The 19,444-nt window shown below is 38.8% G+C and overlaps 2 protein-coding genes across 5 annotated transcripts in view; one reads left to right on the forward strand and one right to left on the reverse strand.

Moving 5' to 3' along the window:
* kdrl (kinase insert domain receptor like) overlaps window positions 1-1,175 on the reverse strand; it is a 54,696-nt gene extending 53,521 nt beyond the window's left edge. Inside the window, exon 1 of the mRNA XM_059346089.1 lies at window positions 632-1,175. Within this exon, the coding sequence (XP_059202072.1) occupies window positions 632-695 (64 nt within the window). The 5' untranslated portion in view covers window positions 696-1,175. The remainder of the gene's footprint in view (window positions 1-631) is intronic.
* A 3,588-nt stretch (window positions 1,176-4,763) lies between these two features.
* Window positions 4,764-18,481, forward strand: tex11 (testis expressed 11). 4 transcript variants are annotated; one of them, XM_059346751.1, is made up of 29 exons: window positions 4,764-4,898; window positions 6,888-7,000; window positions 7,279-7,363; window positions 7,533-7,612; window positions 7,696-7,776; window positions 7,869-7,988; window positions 8,215-8,295; window positions 8,415-8,500; window positions 8,587-8,644; window positions 8,730-8,825; window positions 8,924-9,005; window positions 9,245-9,323; window positions 9,497-9,648; window positions 10,516-10,601; window positions 10,850-10,987; window positions 11,102-11,204; window positions 11,342-11,466; window positions 12,509-12,594; window positions 13,106-13,159; window positions 13,254-13,294; window positions 13,400-13,477; window positions 13,612-13,682; window positions 14,196-14,309; window positions 14,534-14,606; window positions 15,403-15,552; window positions 15,662-15,770; window positions 15,887-16,007; window positions 16,636-16,803; window positions 17,881-18,481. In XM_059346751.1, exons 1-29 carry the CDS (start codon window positions 4,871-4,873, stop codon window positions 17,950-17,952), a joined length of 2,730 nt encoding a protein of 909 aa, XP_059202734.1. In that variant the 5' UTR covers window positions 4,764-4,870; the 3' UTR covers window positions 17,953-18,481. The 4 variants fall into 4 exon arrangements, 3 of the variants coding, with proteins under 3 accessions (XP_059202734.1, XP_059202735.1, XP_059202736.1); XM_059346752.1 differs by having other exon boundaries at window positions 15,890-16,007; XR_009395363.1 differs by lacking the exon at window positions 17,881-18,481 and having other exon boundaries at window positions 15,662-15,700; window positions 16,636-16,773.
* Window positions 18,482-19,444: the final 963 nt, after the last annotated feature.

The raw sequence follows: 19,444 nt of genomic DNA on the forward strand, positions 1-19,444 counted from the left end.
CATAATCATATATAACAAATAGATGACTTACAATATCTTCAGAATATCTAAGAAAATCTATCAAAATCAACCAAATCAAATTTAGTAAAGTAAAATCTGCCTAATATGAACATATAAAGTGTAGTATCCATCTGTTACCATTGTCCATCAGTCAACACATTTTTTAACATTACAATAATAATCACCCAATTTTAACGGGACAAGACTACCTCTAGCGGCTTAAGTAAGAACTGCAGGTCCAGTGACAGCTTGAAACTGTTGACTGTTTTCCTAAAACATGCAAATTGAATATCCTACTAAATTATCATAAAACAAAAAATGTTCCACAAATGTAAGAATCCAATAAAAAGCGGCCAAATAATACACACAACACTTGGGAAAAGCTTAATTAAGCAGTAAGAATATTAAGGTTATTACTATTATGGTTAAAAATAAAAACAACTACTCTCTGCACTTCTCCTTCAAATAACTGACAGCTAATTGTGTCAACTATCCGTAAAACAATATGCATTCAGCCATTCATTGATACGAATCAAACAGCCAAACTGTGCGATGTTAAAACTGTTCTTTCATGCATAAAACTACACTATGCGTAAATAACGGATTTGTGAACGCATGAATGACTTCTTACCATTTGTGAGCGATGAGCAACACAAGATGACAACGACCAATGTGAAGCACTCGGCTGAGACCATCCTGCCAGCTCTTCTCCGAAATCCAAACCGTGTGTTAGAAATAAAGTAATAAGAGTCCTTGGTAGGGGCTTAAAATTCTGAGTGACTGACAAAAGTTTCTTCTAGAAGCGAGTAAGTCAAAGAGTCTTGTTTTTCTTTTAAAAAAACGTGTTGTAAATCCACAAAACCCTCAGGTGTGGATGCAAAAAGCGGCTCCGATTCCCCCGTATCCCATGACGCGTTCCGCTGGGGAGCTCTCCTGCGCAGCTGGCAAGTCCGACTCCTGATCCGGCAAAGAGGAGACGGGTGTATCGCTGTATCCTCGGGGCAGGTGCTTTCGAACAAAAAAGTTAAATGAAGTCAATGTAATGGTTGGTGAAAATGAAAAGCTGAGTGACTGCTATATATCAACCTCTAACTGGTGTCTGGTGTAGCCCACAAAAGCCAGATCAATCAGCCCCTGCCTTTTTGCGCGCCTTGGACAATTTCTCCTCCCTTTCGCCTCCGTGCAACACGGTGCAACACTTACAGTCCATGCGTGAGGCACGTTTTATGGAGACATAGAGGAAGGACGCAACGTCACTTTTTTTTTTTTTTTTTTTTTGTCGGGGGGGGGGGGGGGGACGACCACAAACTCCTTTCTGTCGGCTGCTGAGGAGGAGATCACTGTGAGAAATAATGATTATCTACAATCCTGCAACACATTGTGTCCGACCAACAACAACAACAACAACAACAACAATGTGCAACTACAATAAATTATGCAGGGATGTATTAGTTGTTTTAGTTTGGGTTTTTTTTTTAATCCATTTATTACTTTATTCAACCACAAAAGCTCCCATTAAAATACAATACTTCCTCAGCCAGGGAGTCCTGACATAGATGGGCAGCACAATAAAAAGTTTTATATACAACTATAAAGGGGGACAGATGCCATCATCAAAAAAATAAAATAAAATAAATAAAACAACACAAGCAGACACAAAACAGATATTTAACATATGTGATATAAAACCATAGTAATTATATTTAGTTCTAGTGGAAAACTACACAGAACTACTGACATTAAAGGGACAGTTCACCACAAAATTGAAAGAAACTAGAGAGAATGGAGTTCCTACATAAAACTGCTCGCAACACGGTCAGTGGATTGAGTAACCAGGTCATCATTTATGTAGAGACATTACTGTTTAGTATTTCAAATGTATTTTTTGGCACTTTAAGCACCACAAGAGAAGGCGGACATTGCTACAACATAGATCTCCATTCAGCAACTCAGACCATAACAATCAAGACTGATTAACAGAACTGCAGAAGAAAAATATGTATTTTTGATTTTCTGGTAATATTGTTAAACTAAATGGTATTTATCACAGCATTGTTTCAATCAATTTTACCTTATTGATATATCCTCTAAATGTGTTCTTAATTATTTTGAATTGAAATTATGATATATAAACTTTTTTTTTAAACTGACCTTTGTGAATAAGCATGCCTTTGATAAAATCAACTTACTGTGTCACAGGGGTTAAAGGTCACAGCAGTAATCTTGTCTCAAGAGGAAATAGAATGAAATGTAAACAATCATTGGAATATCAGATCGAAGCTATCTGTTCAAGTGTTAAGAATAAATATTTGCTGGATTTATTTTTAACTCCAGAAACAGGATACACTGCTTTTTATATCAATGTAAATAATCCTCTTTTGTCTAGCAGAACCCTGCAGTGTGTGGATGTGCTGCAGACGGTTTTTTTTTTTAATCATCACAACAATTACTCTGCTACTGCAGGTCACAGTAGCAGGCACTGTAAATAAGAACATCCTGCCCTCACCTTTCCGCCCACGTCAGGAATGAATGGCCACCGTTTTGGGGGCTGGATCTCAAGTGGTGGCGCTGGAAAAACACAGCACAGTCTGTGAAATGTGATGAGCACTAGTCTTACATCCCTGTAGAAGGAGAATATGAGAAATAACTTACTACATCCTGATCGTGGGATCTTTTTGCTTTCTGGGATTAGGAGACCAAATAGTCACAGGTCAAGAATTCAGACAATTTTTTCATAAAATCACTCAAGGAAAAAAATTATCCATATTTGGATGACTAGAATGAGCATACACAAAAAGCTATCTCTCTTAAGTATGGTTTAATCCCTATAAGGAAACATTATAGACTTATGTGTTGGGTTACTTTGTTGTAGACTGTGGACACACAATCTGTTGGTGGAGTTACAATAACTTTACCCTTCTCACTTTGTAGACCTGGGAATTAAATCTACATTGCATAGTAACTGACAAGACTGTCAAATAAAATTAAAATAAACTCTTATTAATCCCCAATGGGAAAGTTCAGTTGTTACAGCAGTACAAGGATATGAATAAAAAATAAAAATATAAATGAAAGAGGACACATTGGTAAATATGATATTCTACAGGATTATAGTTTCGAAATGAAAGACTGTAGCTAACTAATGGCAAAAAGAAGATAAGGTTTGCAAGGAACAGTCTTGTCTTCAACAATTTTCTTTGCGTGTGTTCACATTAAAGCCTTCAGCAAAGAAGACATTCCCACTTGGCCAGGAGGGCAGCAGATACGTCTCCTGATGAACAATTGCAGGAAGTTTCTAGCTGATAGGGGAGGGTTTAAAGTGTTTGTATTTTAGAATCTGGTGTTCAAAACACACTATGGGGGACTAACTGGTTCTACACACAAAGCATGCACTCTTCCTATCTTCAGCAGAGCAGTGGAGAGGGTCTGACTGCCTGCCCTGCTGATCAAATGACTGTGGTCAGTCTTGAGTGTAGCAAGCTATATAATTACACAGAGGAAATGTTAGTGGGTAAAATAATTTAGCCTACAATATTATCAGAAACATTTCTGGCATGACAGCTATTTTATCAATGGTTGATTTTCAAGGCATTTCATGGATATTAGTTTGCACTAGTTGGAAAACCTAAAGATTTCCAGGAACAAATCATGCATTAAATTTGTCATGCTGTACCATAGTTCAAGATCTGGGCTCTCTGTAAAAACTGTAAAACGATCTGGTATAAAAGATTCTTATTACAGTAAATATGTTGTGCTGAATATCCCCATTGTTGGATCAAATAGAAACGGTAAGGTAAAAAGAAAAGGTAATATGCTGTTAAAAAATCTATTCAAGATTGCATCCAATTGAAAATAAAGATTTGGAAATGAAATGTACACATTAGCAGTAGCAGTCACATTTAGGTACCTGGATATCATGTTTTTGAAAAACAGAGCTCTCTCTTAACAAAGCAAATGAGCATTCATGCTCTGATTACTTGGACGTTTTGAAAGTGGAAAGGTTTCAGGTTTAGTCATGTTGATCAAACTATCTGGTTACATTTGTTAAATGGACCCATTATGGCTGGATAGAAAATAAGGTATTGGTTTTCAAAAGTAGTGAAGCATAACGATATTCACATGTACAAAATTACATGCACAAAATGTTTACAAATGCGAAATGTACTTAGGTCCCATTTGTTCCTCTGCCAGAGTTTCTGTATAAGAAATGTACAATTAAACATTCAGCTTTTGTTTGTTTGGAAAAGCATTAAGTATGTTAGAGAAATAAGAATTTGGTATGATGGAAAGAGTAAAAAACATTAACATTAATATGTCAGACAAGATATATATATATATATATATATATATATATATATATATATATATATATACATACATACATACATATATATATATATATATATATATATATATATATATATATATATGTGTGTGTGTATGACAGAACAAAAACAAAGGTATAACTAATACAGCTAATGGTGGCACTGTTCTGTTTACAGTTTACAGGTGTGCAACCATGCCAGTAATTGTCATAATTGGCTGGGAAAAAAACAATATGGCATGGCATGGTTAACATTTTTTAAGAATTAAAAAAATGGACAAAATAGCCCAAAACTCCAAAGGTCTCAGTGTAAAAATAGGATATGAAAGCAAAAGATTTAACAGACAATTGTGTTTACACTATATGGCAATAAATTGAACCTTGAACCTTGAACCAACACTAAGCCAGACTCAGATGTTCTTACCTTCCATTGAAGCTCTCTTCTTCTTCTTCTTCTTCTTCTTCTTCTTCTCTGGGACATACTCGAAGCTGTCACTCAAGCAAGATGGCGCGGTGGTAAAGACCGTTGTCTTTGAACCCTAAAACATGGAGCAGTTTGTTTCAACTGTGAAAAGTGAGTAACTCCAGTGTTAGTTCACTAATATCTGTTGTCTGTTTTTTCGCTCTAGCGTTACGTTTTAAGAGTAAAAACCGCTCTGAGCCAGATGGCAAGACCTAGTTAAGCATAACCGTTAGAGTTCTACGGCCGTTAGCTAAGGCTACCGTTAGCTCGGTTAGCTTGTCTGTGTATGCTATCATTACCTTTTTCTGACTTCTTCTGGTTCATGTCCATGTCCACATTACCCAATTTAATATAAATTGATTTTACATTGGAAAACAGTATAACGTCACACTGTTAAAATAATCGCCTAAGTCATTTTTTGTCAAAATTGTTTTTTTTTTGGCTAAATCATCTCCTCATGACACCGGCCACCTATGGTAAAATCGCCTACATCCTCAGTTGATCAGATCATGTGATTTTACCCCTTTAAGATAATGGCCTGTGTCAAGTCTGTGACTTAAGTGGAGTTATTATGCTTAAGTCAAAATAAAATGTGATTTAGGCAATTTTTGAACATGCCTTTGTGACTTAAGCAAGATATGGTAACACTTTATTTTGAAGGTGTCTACATAAGAGTGACATGAGCATGTCATAAACATGACATGGGATGTGTCATGAACATTAATGACACTTTGAAGTAACATTAATGCTCATGATACTTGTCATGTCATGTTTCTGACAGGCTTGTGTGACTCTTATGTAGACACCTTCAAAATAAAGAGTATCTTGCTTAAGTCAAAAAGGCATGTTCAAAAAATTGCCTAAGTCATTTATTTATTTTAAGTTACATAATTTACACACAGTGTTATTACTATGCCAATAGCCATCCTTTGTTACATCCTTTTTGAGTGAAATGATCAATAAATGTCATATTACCCACAGTGGAATGTTTTAAGTCTCGTCTCAAGACCCATTTTTATTCCTTGGCTTTTTAACACTTCGTGAGTTTTGTGGTCCTCTGTGTCTTTTATTTCTTTTATTTCTTTTACTACTTTTAACTATGTCTTTTATTTTATTTTACTATGTTTATCTGTTTGATTGTATTGTTTTATTTATGGCATCATTTTAGATTGATACACTTATTATTTATTGCTGATTGGTATACGGAATTGTTTGTTTTATTGTTGATTTTATGTACAGCACTTTGGAGACGTTTGTGTTGTTTAAATGTGCTATACAAATAAAGGGGCATTGGATTGGATTGGATATGTTACACTTTTGATGAAGTTTTTTGTGTTTCCTGCAAAACTTAAAAAAATTAGTTAGGCGATTATTTTAACAGGGTGACGATAAGTTAGGTTAATATATCAAGCTAATGGCCCATTTTTGACACCACCTGAATATTCAAAGTGATGCAAACTAGCCTGAATAAGTGCTGATCCAGAGAGATGGTTCACTGACATGGATGTATAAAGATGATTTAGTTCCTGTATCTGCCACATGACCTTTCCGTCTTTTATAAGATAATAATAATCAATATACACTTTAGAAATGAATAATACATAATACAAATACTAATTATAAATTAGTAACAAATAGTAATAAGTTATATTTAAATTATAATTCAACATAGAATATTAGTGAAAGTGTTTAAAGACAACTCAGTTACACATGGAAAAGTTGAAACAATAATAAAGCAATTAAATAGAAGAGAGATATGGTTGTATAAAAGCACAGGATGGAAGGGTGAAAAAGAAGAAAGAAAGAAATACACGATTCATTTGAAAGGTCAGTAAGTATCCAGCTTCTCAAGGAGTTGATCACTTTTCTGAATTCCATGTCCTTGAATATTTTGGGATCTGGAAATATATAGACTACATTTTTGAAGAATCTATGGTCAGTATTAACAGAAAAAGTTGCTCATTATATGGTAAGCAATAACAACATATTGAAATTATAAAAATTGCTACAAAACACAAAGTTAGCTATTACAGCACAACATTTTCACCGGGACATTTTTCAAGATAAAAATTGTGCTGATTTGCTTTTCTTCGCACACAGGTCTCATAGAGAATCTGTTGCAGAAACAGTCAACAGATTATGATGAAGTGATCGAGAAACTCTTCTCTGAAGTCTCTGGCCTAGAGGTCTTTCCCAAAATACCAGATCCACAGGTAAATAGAAGTGTGTGAGACAGTTTGACTATAGTTTACTGTAATGTATAAACAAAAATAAAACAACGATAAACAACCAACATCTCTTGTAATACCAACAAGCCTTTTTCTATTTTTTTTTTTAAAGGACTACTGCAACTAAGTTGTAAAGCATTTAATCAGATCTATCTAGTACTGAGTCAAAATATGTTTTTTTTTTTTAAATATATCAGTCTGTCACCTCTATATGGCTATAAGTTTAAGGTACATGCATATTTCTTTTCTCACTCATATTACAGCTTGAGGAGTGTGCCATCCAGCTGTGGAACTGGGCAGTTACGAAGAATGTGGGCACCGCTATAAGTAAAAATCAGAAAGCCAAAGGTACACATCTATTTGCTGTATTTATTTACATGATCATTTAATGGATGATCATGAACACTTGAAATTGCCCATAAATATCATCTGACATGTTGGCATGATGTAGGGATTGCAAGCAGTGGTAGTCATGGCTGTGTTACGTCACACTCAAATGTTCTCACCCCCCTCACAGTGCGTCATGTCGCATGCAGTTTGCTGTACTGCTGTGAGCCTGAGAGTCCAACAGAGGGCGTCCTCCGCAAGCAGATCCTGGTAAGTAATACTGTAGGCACCCTCCTTGAATGCTCAACATCAAAGAAGGACAAACTCTGTTTTTCAGTGACCAATCTTTACAGATGGCCAGCAAAACAGGGAGAAGTTGGCTCGACTGCAAAAATCCCCAGATGGCAGATAACTTCTTAAGTCTTGCTGTCAAGGTGAAAGAAAAAAAACAGTCAAATTGAGAGAGCTTAACATAGAGCAAACAGAAATATGTCTTTACAAATTATTCAACATTTACTATCCCTAGAGCCTGGAAACCCTCTACGGCCAACTGATGTCCAGAGGTGACGGAGCAGCTGACATCACTTCCTCCAAGGGGGATGTCGAGAAAGATTTACTTCGAATTGTCTCATGCCAGGCAGAATCGGTGAGCTGTGGCGCATGTGATGTTCAACACCTTCAAAGTGAATATTTGTTCTTGTGATATTTGGCAGCTGAGGAAGTGCTATTCTGACAGACTTGCAGTGTGAAGTGTGAGACAGCTAAAATGTGATCTGAGAAACAATGACAGTGGTAAATCTCATTCTGTGCTAATGGGGAATGTTATATTGTTTGCTGACATTTAACAGGAAGTTCAAATCTCTTCTTTGCAGGCTATAAATCAAGGCAATAACCATGAGGCGGTGGTCTATATGCAGCGCTGCAAAGACATGCTGCTGCGGCTGCCGAAAGATGTATAAAAAAAACCTCTTTTATCACTATAACAACATTGTTGTTTCACATTGATAGCACATACAGTATTGCTATTGAAAGTGGAGAGGATGTTAACTCTGAATATATTTTTTCAATACAGACTGCGTACCTCTCCCTTATGTGCTACAACTTTGGAGTATACACTTACAATATGAAACAATTTGAGGACAGTGCCTTTTGGCTGAGGTAAAATGAATATAATGCCTTATTTCTACAGAGAAATTCTGAGAAACAATGAAGTCACAAAGCAATTTGTAATGCCTCTTTTCCAGCCAAAGTTATGAAATTGGGAAAATGAATATCCAATACGCACCTGGCTCTGAAGTCCAGGTAAGAATGTACAAAGCAACATTTAATACAAGCAACTGGCACAATATAAAATACAAATTATTTTCTTCATTTTCCTGCACAATAGGCCAAGATTTTGAGGCTCCTTGCCACCGTTTATCTAGAGTGGGACTGTCAAAGGTTTCAGGAGAAGGCTCTTAATGCTGTCAACTTAGCCAATAAGGTGGGATATGAGAAATCATTTAAATTTGTATTTTACATATGCATTTTGAAGCATGTACTTCTTAAAAAAAGACCCAATTGCACTTTACAATTTGACAGGAATGTGTGAGCCCCTGTGGGCTGTACTTAAAGATCAGAATCCTCCTGAAATGTGGGGCCTCAGACGATCACATCAGAGCAGGTTAGTTATTACCGGAACCTCTTTGAATAATTTATACAGAACTTCATTAACATAGACAGCAGTGGGGCGTCAGTGGCTGAGAGGTTAGTGAAGTAGATTCAAGGAGGAAACGTTGCTACTTTGATTCTTTGAGGCTACTGGGGAAAAAAGTGGATTTGTAAAAACTCAGTATGGCTACTGATGAGTTTAATTGCTCCAGAAATATTTCTAAGTGTTGACAGTCAGATATGTGTCTTCAGGACTTCATGAGATGCTGGAATCTAAGGTTCCTCTTGAAGTGTGTCTGAGCACCGTGAAACTACTCATGTCTGAAGACAGGTAAAAACTGTAGCATCACTAGAGACACACACACACACACACACACACACACACACACACACACACACATAGCCTAATGTAAACAAGTACACATATACACATTTTCTTTGAAGGAATGCCCAGTCAGATGCATGCTATTCAACTCTGAATGATGTCTGTTTTGATTTTTCTAGAGAAGTGCTGGCATTTGAGTATTTGAAACGTGTGTGTCAGCACTTTGAGTCGTTCCCTGACCTGGGAACTGCTCTTGTCCTTCACATTGAGCTGCTGCTGCAGAAAGGCAAGGAGCTGTTGGGCAAACAGAAGATAGAGGATATCATTACTGGTACTTTATTATTCCATTCAAGTCCATACATACAGTAGAGCGGGGTCCAAAAGTCTGAGGCCACAAGTTGAGATACTTCTATTTACATTTGTCTCGAATGTTATACAAATTTTCTCATTTAAAACAAAAAAATATTATCAGTTTAACAATGTGAGTGAAAAGTGAAACCATTGAAAAATGTACATGCATTTCTGAATATCTTAGTATTTGGTATGTCCCCCCTTTGACTTCTGACATTTTCATTTATTCTGACACCATGTTCACCACTATCACAATGCTACTTAGTAAGCAATGGTCTGCTGCAAACTTGGCACAGCCATATTTTTAACAGGTGAACACTGGCTGCAAGGTTATATACTTTATCAAAGATCAAATCCACTTGAGTGTCATCAGAGATACAACTCAAGGTAATCTGACCTCTTGTATGAAGACGTTAAGTTGGTCAATGCCATACATTTTCTTACGTTTAGTGAACAATCTTTAATAATTCCTAATATTAAAGATACTGTGTCATACGTTTGTGTTTTTACATTTTTTCTCCTGAACTTCTAATTACCTTCATGTTTCTGTTAAAATAATAGAGATGTTCAATGTCAGACTTTTGGACCCCATTGTGTATATATAGAATTATTTAATATAATATGTCTATAATAGGGCTACACGGTGGTGTAGTGGACTCTTGCCTGGAGTTTGCATGTTCTCCCTGTGTCAGCGTGGGTTCTCTCCCTGTGTAAACGTGGGATAAACGGTTAAGGATAATGAATGAATGTATATAATGTAACAAGATGTTTATGTTTTATAATAATGCAGCTAATGCACTGTAGATGTGCATCTATATTAGTATAACCATTTTGTACACCCACATAGGACACTATACAGGAAAACAGCTGACTCCACAGGCCCTCACACGTCTTCATGTCATACTGTGGGATAAAGCGTCCAAACACTTTGAGGTATGCTAAACATAGCCATGTTTATCTGTAATTCACAAGATATTCTCATAGTGTACGTACACGTGTAGTTATCAGCATTTTGGTGCAGTGATCAGCAGTGTTGCCTCACAGCGAGGAGGCTGGTGGGCTGATGTTGGCCCACACACTGCCCACTGCTTTCTAAATAGTTAGGATAGGTTCAATGCAGAGGTTTAATTTCCCCACAGGGATAAATGAAGGATAACTTGTTGCTCTATCTTCCTTTCCAGGCCAAGAACTATTCTGAGGCTATTCAGTGGTATAACTACTCCCTGAGTTTCTTTAAGGCAGGTCAAATAGAGCCCAACTTGGCCAAACTGCAGAGGAACAGAGCTTCCTGTTTCCTGCAGCTAAGGCAACTGGAAAAGGTAAGACAATGTGAACCACAGCAGCAAGTCAACCGCCACAATAGCAGCCATATTTTTTAACAGTTTATGTATTTGCGGTTGTTTGCATGTTTGCAAAAACCCTGTGTTTATCAGGCCAAAGAAGCAATTAAAGAAACAGAGAGATGTGACCCTGACAGCATTTTCACTCAGTTCATTGTTTACAAGATGGCAGTGCTGGAAAACAATGTGGAGAAAGGTATCTACAAAACACCAGCTCCATGATATATATAAAGTAAAAGCAGCTTTGATCACAGTGTTGCAGTTTTATGACAGCTACATTTTCAGCACATTCTCTGTGGTGATGAGGCCGTTGATTTGCTTGATTTTTACCAGCTGCAGAGGCAGTCAATGCCATGGGACGTCTGTCCAAGAGTCTCGCTGCCACTGAGGACGGACTGCTGGTGTCTGAGAATGCTGCTTCCAGTCTCCTCAGTCTGGCTGCTCAGATCGCTTTGGAGGTACGGCGCATCACTGGACTTATGACTTGTCTCTACAACAGCAGTACAAATTGGTATTATTGCCACCAATCACAGTCTTATGGTGTTGTTATGATGTAATGGGGCTTCAAAACCGTAGTTTAGTCCTCAACAAGGGTACTTACAGCTTGGAGTTTGTGGTTGGCAAGCCGATGAGGGATCTCATGGTAGTTTACTTAATATTTTTAAGTTATTAAAAAAAAGTAACTTTGTCGACATTCCATTCCTCAAGGTATTATCAGCGAACACACTGGACAGTAGGGCTGTATTGAATAGTACAAAGCTCATTCATAACTTTGACATTCAAATTCTAAACCAGCCCTGGAATTCTGCGCAGCTTTTTTGTTGCACGACTCTTCATTCTATTAAAACCCCACATTTCTGCACAGATGCAGATAAAGACAAGGCTACTCTAATATTATAAGTATTTTACTATTTGGTGTTGGCTGTGTGTTGCAGTGTGTGATCCAAACATTTCCAATATCTCAAGGTCATTGTAAATTCCAAAAGTTCAAATTAATAATGTAATACTTTTTGGAATTCAAAACATGTTTTTATCTAAAACAGCTTCAATCAATATTTTTTGGTGTGTAGCCTTTCAAAAACATTTTCACTGCGGCCTGAAAACGGTTTGCTCCCCTGGCAGCCACACACAAAGGGAGGCACGCACCTGTATTAACGGGGCGATCTCGTAGCAATCGAATGGCACTATAAATTACATTTAATCCAGGGAATTGCTTCATTGAAATTGAGGATTTTGTAGGTTTTGAAGATTTTTTTTCAGGGTCGTAGCGTCACAAAATATGACGACAGACATTTGAAACTTCATTCAAAAACTTCAATAGAAGCTTTGAATGTTAAAATATGACATTTGGTAAAGCCCTCCTGGACAGCAACCAGCCATTAGCAATTGTTGAGGGTAAAGAAATGTGTGCGAATACTATTTTTAGTATACTGTGATTGTGATAAATATGACTGGTGGGTGGTGGTACTAATGAGGAGGATGTTTGTTCCCCTGTGACAGAACGAACAGCAGGAAACGGCCATGAAGGCTCTGGAGAGTTTGTGTGAAAACTCCAAAGACGAAGCTCAGGTTCTGACTGCTCTCAGGTCTGTGAGATCTGCAATACACAAATGTGTTTATTACCAAAGTCACTCGTTTTCGTGCCTTAAAAAAACCTCTTTAAAGCTATAATGGAGTGGGGAGCCAGAACCTCACAGACATAAGTCCCAGTACTTCAGAAAGCAGAACAGACATGAACACTTGGACATTATTTATTGTGACATATTCTCTTACCTTTGTTTTCCATAATCCCTACATTTGCTTACATTTTGCTGTAAGAACAGAAATATTTTGTTTATTTTAAATCATTACGCGTTCGTGTGTTGAGACTGTGTGAACAAAACACGATGGTAGAGTTTCACACATAAAGTGACAACATTTAGTAGAGATGGCTTATGTGCTGAGAGATTGTAGCGAGTCTGTTCGTTTTCCATACACCTCTATGATCCACTGACCTATATTCCCTTGCTTCTCCACTGAAAGTGTGTCTCTGTATAATACAGTTAGTAGGTGAAAGAAAGGAGGTCAACACCAGTTTCTCCATTCATCTTTTTATAGGTGTTTGGTTCGACTTGTGCTCTCCACAATAGAAAAATCGAGTGATGAGACGAGGTATGGGGAAGGGAAACTACCTAACAAAGTGTGTATTATTGATGCAGCTTTTAATCAAATCAAAACATTTACTACCTGGCATTACTGCATGTAGGGATGTGAATCTGGATATCCTGCTGCCATATCTAAAAATGGGTGAGAATATATGCAACAATGAATTGAATTTTGGGAAGAAATATCTCAAGAACAGTATCTGCTGTGCGTCATAGCCCACAAATGTTTTGTTTTCCATCACTGCAGCTCTGCAGAAACTTTCACACCAGCATCGCTTGACTGCTGAGCAACGCACAAAGGAAGCTAACTGGTTCAGGAAGATTGGTACTAAGACTCCTTCTCTCCTTTTCACTTCAATCTGACATGGTATGCTATCGTATAAAATCTTGCAGCACCTTCATTTTGTGTGTGTGTGTGTGTTGCGTGTGGGCATGCTTGTGTGTGTGTCCTTGTTATAGCGTGGAACTCTGCTCTGCAGTGCGAGAGCAGCCCTGACAGGATGAGGGATTTCTTTGTGCTCTCTTACCAGGCAAGTGCTCTTATTAGCTTTGTCAGGTGAATTAATCAATATCTACAGTACGCGGGTGTAGATCAATAACACCTCAACAGGATTTAACAATGCTTTAGAAAGATAAACATATCCGTTTAAGATAATGAATCACAGCGACACACAGTGATCCCTCTGTCCTCTGATTCTCTGACTTTACCTTCAGCAGAAAAAAACCTATCAATACAAGTGGATCTTTAATCTTTATTTCTCAATGAGACATTGGCCAAGCACACATGCATTCATATCTGAGAACACCCTTCATATAATTATAAGCTTCTGCTGTTGGGTGTTGAGTAAAACTGTGATGAAGTACTTGATTTTAAAGGAAATCATCAGAAGTAATTGTCGAATGAGGACATAATATTTCTTCAATTCTTTCAAACACACATTCAGGTCGAAAAACACTGTCTTTTTTCTTGTTTTGAACTAGTGAGCTTACCTTTTGGTTTATTGCAATCAAAATGCAAATATGACATCTGCACGAACCCATAGCTCTCCCAGCTGTGCCCTCCCGATCGCACGCTGCTCATGGGCCAGAAGACGTGTCTGCTGATGGCTGCTACTGCCTCTCTGAAGCTCTGCAGGATGTCTCCTCACTCTGCCCAGGTGTGCCACCCACTCCCCCTGCCCATCTCCTACATTTAGCATGATCCCCATCCACAGGGATGGAAATTTACCAAGACCAGTGGAGAAGAGATGTGACTAACCACATTATCGTTGCTGGCGTAGGCGTTTTCATTTGAATCCCTCTGTCTTTGAAGGGGGAAGTGAACACTAGATGGCGTTGATGAATCCAGAATGCTTGTTTTGTGTTTCTGCTTGGTTCACAGACTGAGGAGCTCACTCAGACTCTGGAGCACATTCAGATCTGTTGGGAGGTTGGGAAAACCCTAAAAGCATCAGGTACCTTAAAGGGGTGATTTTTTTAAAGAGTTGGGTTGTATGAGGTACTCATCCTTAGTCAGTGGAGATGGGGGTCGGCACCTTCCAAGTTTGGAGAAGAAGGCAGGGGTATGTGCATGAAAGACTAGAGGCCACGTGATACAATATGATCAGGCTACTTAAGTCTCAATAAAATATTGCATTTAATAACATTTTGTGATCAGCCGAGATTGTGATAAATTACCTTTTTTTAACTGCATAGTCTGTCCCCAAAGAAAAAAAAATGCATGTCTTAATAAAATATTGCAGCACAAAATCTAGAAATACTATGCTGTTTCGATTCCCCTCGAAAACAGAAAAAATTTAATTAAGTAATTTTTACCTGGCAGACCACAGCAGTTGTTGGTCTACCACTACCTCAACCTGTTTTTTGTTATTATGTGATTTTAATGAATCTGAACCAACCCTTTAAAACACCAAAGTCACACAATAACACAAACTAACTAACCAGTCAATCAGCAACTCTGCAGGGTACAATTACTGTTTTTGTCAAAGGATAGAGAACGGCTTCAGTTCCCCCCATGGAAACTTAAACTGATTTTTAGATCTCTTTTTTTAGGTGGCTAAAATGTTTTGGTGCCGCCCCCTGGAGGTGTATCGAACGCCATCTACTTCATACAACCCCACTTAAAAAAAAAATCAGAACTATCCCTTTAAATTGCTTCACTGTCCGTATAACAGCCATGTTTAGTTATTTGCATGTCTTTCATGAATCAAAATGGAGCTCAATAAATGTACTCACACTGTGTACTTGCAGGAAGTCTCCCCACGGACACAACAGACACGCTGCTGCTGCTGTCTGAATTTGAAGCTCGAGCTAAGCTGAATGACCCAAAGGTTGAAACAGTACTGGAGTCTGTCTTGGAGCTTGAAAATGTTGATACTAAGGTGCTGGAGACCATTGCAGGTACAGAAATAAAACAAACCCTTGCTGTATTGTTAATCATCTTTGCTGATATGCCTAAAGATACAGACATAGTATTTTCAGAAATCCTGGCATCTTTTTCTATATGCAGCCTTGGCCATGGAGCCTCCAGCCCACTTCCCTCTGCTGTGTAAGAAGGCCTTGAGGGTCGCTCTCTCACTTCACAAGAAACAACCACAGGCTGACCTGGCCCGCAGCAGGCATACCACCACCACTCTGCATGACAATACACTCGATACGTCATTAACCATCCGTTCCCACAAAGTGCTTGTTAGCATGAAAAAGTTTCTGACTGTTTTTTATTTCCCCATCTTAGCAGGTGTGTTCACAGCCTGATCAAGCTGTCCCTCCCAAGCGGTGTGTCAGAGGTGGAGGCCCATGTGCTGGAGGAGGTGTGGGACTACTACGAGGAGGCCCTGTCCATCATCGCAGCCGCAGTGAGTCAGCACCAATCACACGCAGCCATTCCCTGGCACCCACCTCCTGTTCCCTCCAACAGAACTGCTCCCTGCTATATAATTAACCCTCTCTCTTCCACTCCATGCCTGCCTGCTGCTCTAGAAGCCTCTTTTTATCAATGGGCTTTCAGCCGCACTTCAATTAGCAGATGCTTCCATTCACTATCCCCTTCCTGCCAATTTGAATGTTAATGTGCTGTACAAGCCATCATACTGCCGGTGAGCTGCAGCTCTGAAAGAGGCATCAAATTATTGAGACATTACACTGCTTTAGAGGCACTGCATATTTCCCCTTTCATGTTGAGTTATTACTCGAAAGCTGTGGAATTCTTTGGATCAAAGTGAAAGACTGAGATTAAAGTGGTGTAAAACACGAATGAAACTTTAGAAATCATAGACCTCTGAGTTTGTTTACGGTCTGTTTCAGACTCCAAAGCATTGGTAAAGGTTAACATACAGTAGAACGGGATTGGATGAAAGTTACTCACAGGCTTTACCCACAAAAAAAAATTAAAAAAAAATCTTTCGATACACTTGGCTCAAGTGCGTCACCCAGGTGGCCTCCGTTAAATGGCCTTTTTGAACATCTTCCTGCTCTCCTCTGTAGCCGGACGACTTCCCAGAGATGGAGACCCTGTGGCTGCTGACTCGGGCTTGGAACACGGGGATAATGCTGTACAGCCTGGCTCAGTACTCCGAGGCTGAGAAGTGGTGCGGCCTCGCCATGAGCTTCATCCGCCACCTTGGATCGCTGCAGGAGAGCTACGAGACACAGGTAGAGGACTAATAGAGAGGAAGGGAGGGGATGAAGCAGACTGAGGTGGTTTCGGGTTAGACAAATGTAAAAAAAAAAAAAAAAAAGGGTTAGAAACACACAGCTGATTTCCGTAGACTGTATAAAAGAAGTGTATTTAGCCTTCAGGTCTGCAAAGTAAAGCCAAAGTTAACCTACATTGTCTCTAAGGGCCAGCAGACATGTTTTTAAGTATGTAAAAACACTCTGCTATGATTAATATTTCATATATGGTTAAAATTTTGGATCTGGTCTTCGTCACGCCCACCACCAATGCACAATGCTGCAGTTCTCCGCAGATAGCAGAGGTAGTTTCAGCATCCGTCCTAATCTCTCTGCTAGAGTTTCAGCCACACATTTAAGCCTCTAGACTAGAAAAGAAGTCTGAGTGCACCAAAATCAACTAGTACATGTTAAGTGTATTAAGCATATTTTTTTGTTTGTGAGCTTGTGGTTGTAAAACATATGTGTTTTTGCTCTCTGTACAAATACGCTCTGCGGTTTAAGGGTTCTTTTCTGACTATTGATTGGCATTTGAAGTTGTGATGCACCAAATCTTACTTGACTCTCAGATTTTAGGGATGTGACAGATATCTGCCTTTTCAATCGAAGATATGTCAAACACCTTTCGTGACAAATACTGCACAGATACAAGTCAGTATAGGCGAGGTCAGACATTTCAGGGGATATAAACATGAGAAAAACACATTTTTGCATGGAGGGGTTTTTTGTTTTTGCTTTATCTTGAAACATGGAAGCTAACATTGTTAGCAGCGACGTAGTCAGGAGACAGGTGCCGTCAGGCTCCTGGGCGTGCATAGCGTCCTCCAGTTTTCAGTCAGATCCACCCTCTTGTCCAAATGTGGTCACTTCTAGCTCCAAAAACCATGATGGCAACGACTAAAATGGCAAACTTGAGCCTCCAAACTGCGACATCCCGGTTGCTACATCCACTTCTTTTCTACAGTCTGCGGTTGAAACAAGTACATAACCATCATTGTAGATCACTGAGAGCCAAGACATTTGGAAGCTTTACAGCTGTTTGTCGTGTACCCGCAGATGTCTGGTCTCTACAGTGAAGTCCTGGACAGGTTGGACAGAGCAAAGAGGAACCTCATCATGGAGGAATAATCAAACTGGGACAGGTCAGCCTGTTGTTGACGGCCTGTTCTGAGGGTCAGTTTAAATGGATTCAGTTCCAACAGTATGTTGCAGCCAAATGTTATTAATGTGGTGGTTAAATGCTCATAAGTTATTTTACAGTTAAGCGAAGTGATGCTTTAAATCTGTGTAATTGTAAGACACAGACCACATTTGTTCCAGGTTTGATTTCAGTCTTTAGTTGCTTGTCACCCCACACCACGCCTCCTGTTTTTCACTTTCTCCTGTCTTTAAAGTCTGATTGTTACTATTAAATACATTTTCAAAGCCACCGAGTTGTTTAAAGTGCAATAACAAGCAGATCAAAATCATAACTGAGTCACATATTTTATTTTCAAACAAATAAACTCTTGTCAAGTCCCAAAATAAAACCCAAACAAAAGTTGCAGGACTGTGTTCCCTCATGACTAGGACAGGAGAGACCATGAGGCCAAGTGTCCCGATAGGCTGTACCACCTGCAGTGACAGGAAGGAAACTACTGTACAATCAAAGGGTTCATGTTTGCAAGCACTTACTGCACAGATGTGCTATAACATAAACATCATCACCCAAAAGTACAAACAAGAACCCTGACCCCCCCACCCAAAAAATAAAAGCATATATGTCATCATTTCTCTCATCAGAACAAAGACCCTCATCAATTATACACACACAGAGGCATTCAGGTTCCATCTTGTTATATACCACAACCTCAATGGAAAGAGTAAAATGAAATCAAGTTCTTTGGGCTTTGACATGGCTGACTGAGGTATGAATACCACACACATTGTTAACAGTCAGCTGTATTTCAACTAAACACCAGAGAGGACCAATTCTAAACTTCTAATGATGTATTGATCAATGCTCCTGGTTTCTGTGATATTGAGTAGGTTTCTGCCTGCATCTCTTTAATTATTTTACAATATATTTTTTAAAATCTATACACCCAGACACGTTCCACAAGAAATCACATGTAGACAGGCCCTACTTGCGGGAATTGAATTCCCAACTGACTAGTTAAGTTTTTCCAATAGGCATTTGAAGAGAAATACCAACAATACAGCACATTTGTATGGAAATTATATCTCAAGAGTAGCTCAAACTTTACTTACCTGACATTTGTGGTCTATAAAACATGTTTGTCCCAGTTTGATTCACACATGCATGAAGCACAGGTGAGGGGGATTCTGCTGGGGGCTTATTTACATTGTACAGCTACCACACCCTTTGAAACAGTCTGCAAGCAGTTTATAAATGGCTCTGTTCCCTTCGGTTATTCCCTGAACTCTGGTTTTGACACAGGTAATGACAGCTGGTTTAGCAGTGGTGCCTGGCAGGTGGGCACACCTGTTCAGAAAATGCCTGCAGGTACAGGTGCTCTGTGGGTGGGAGAGAGCAGAGGGGGGGGAGGTCCCAGGGACCCAGAGGTCTAAGTTACCACTTTCTGCTGGGTCTGGCTCTCTGAGAAGAAAAAAGAATTCC

Source organism: Centropristis striata, chromosome 12, assembly GCF_030273125.1.
Source record: "Centropristis striata isolate RG_2023a ecotype Rhode Island chromosome 12, C.striata_1.0, whole genome shotgun sequence".
Lineage (NCBI taxonomy): Eukaryota > Metazoa > Chordata > Actinopteri > Perciformes > Serranidae > Centropristis > Centropristis striata.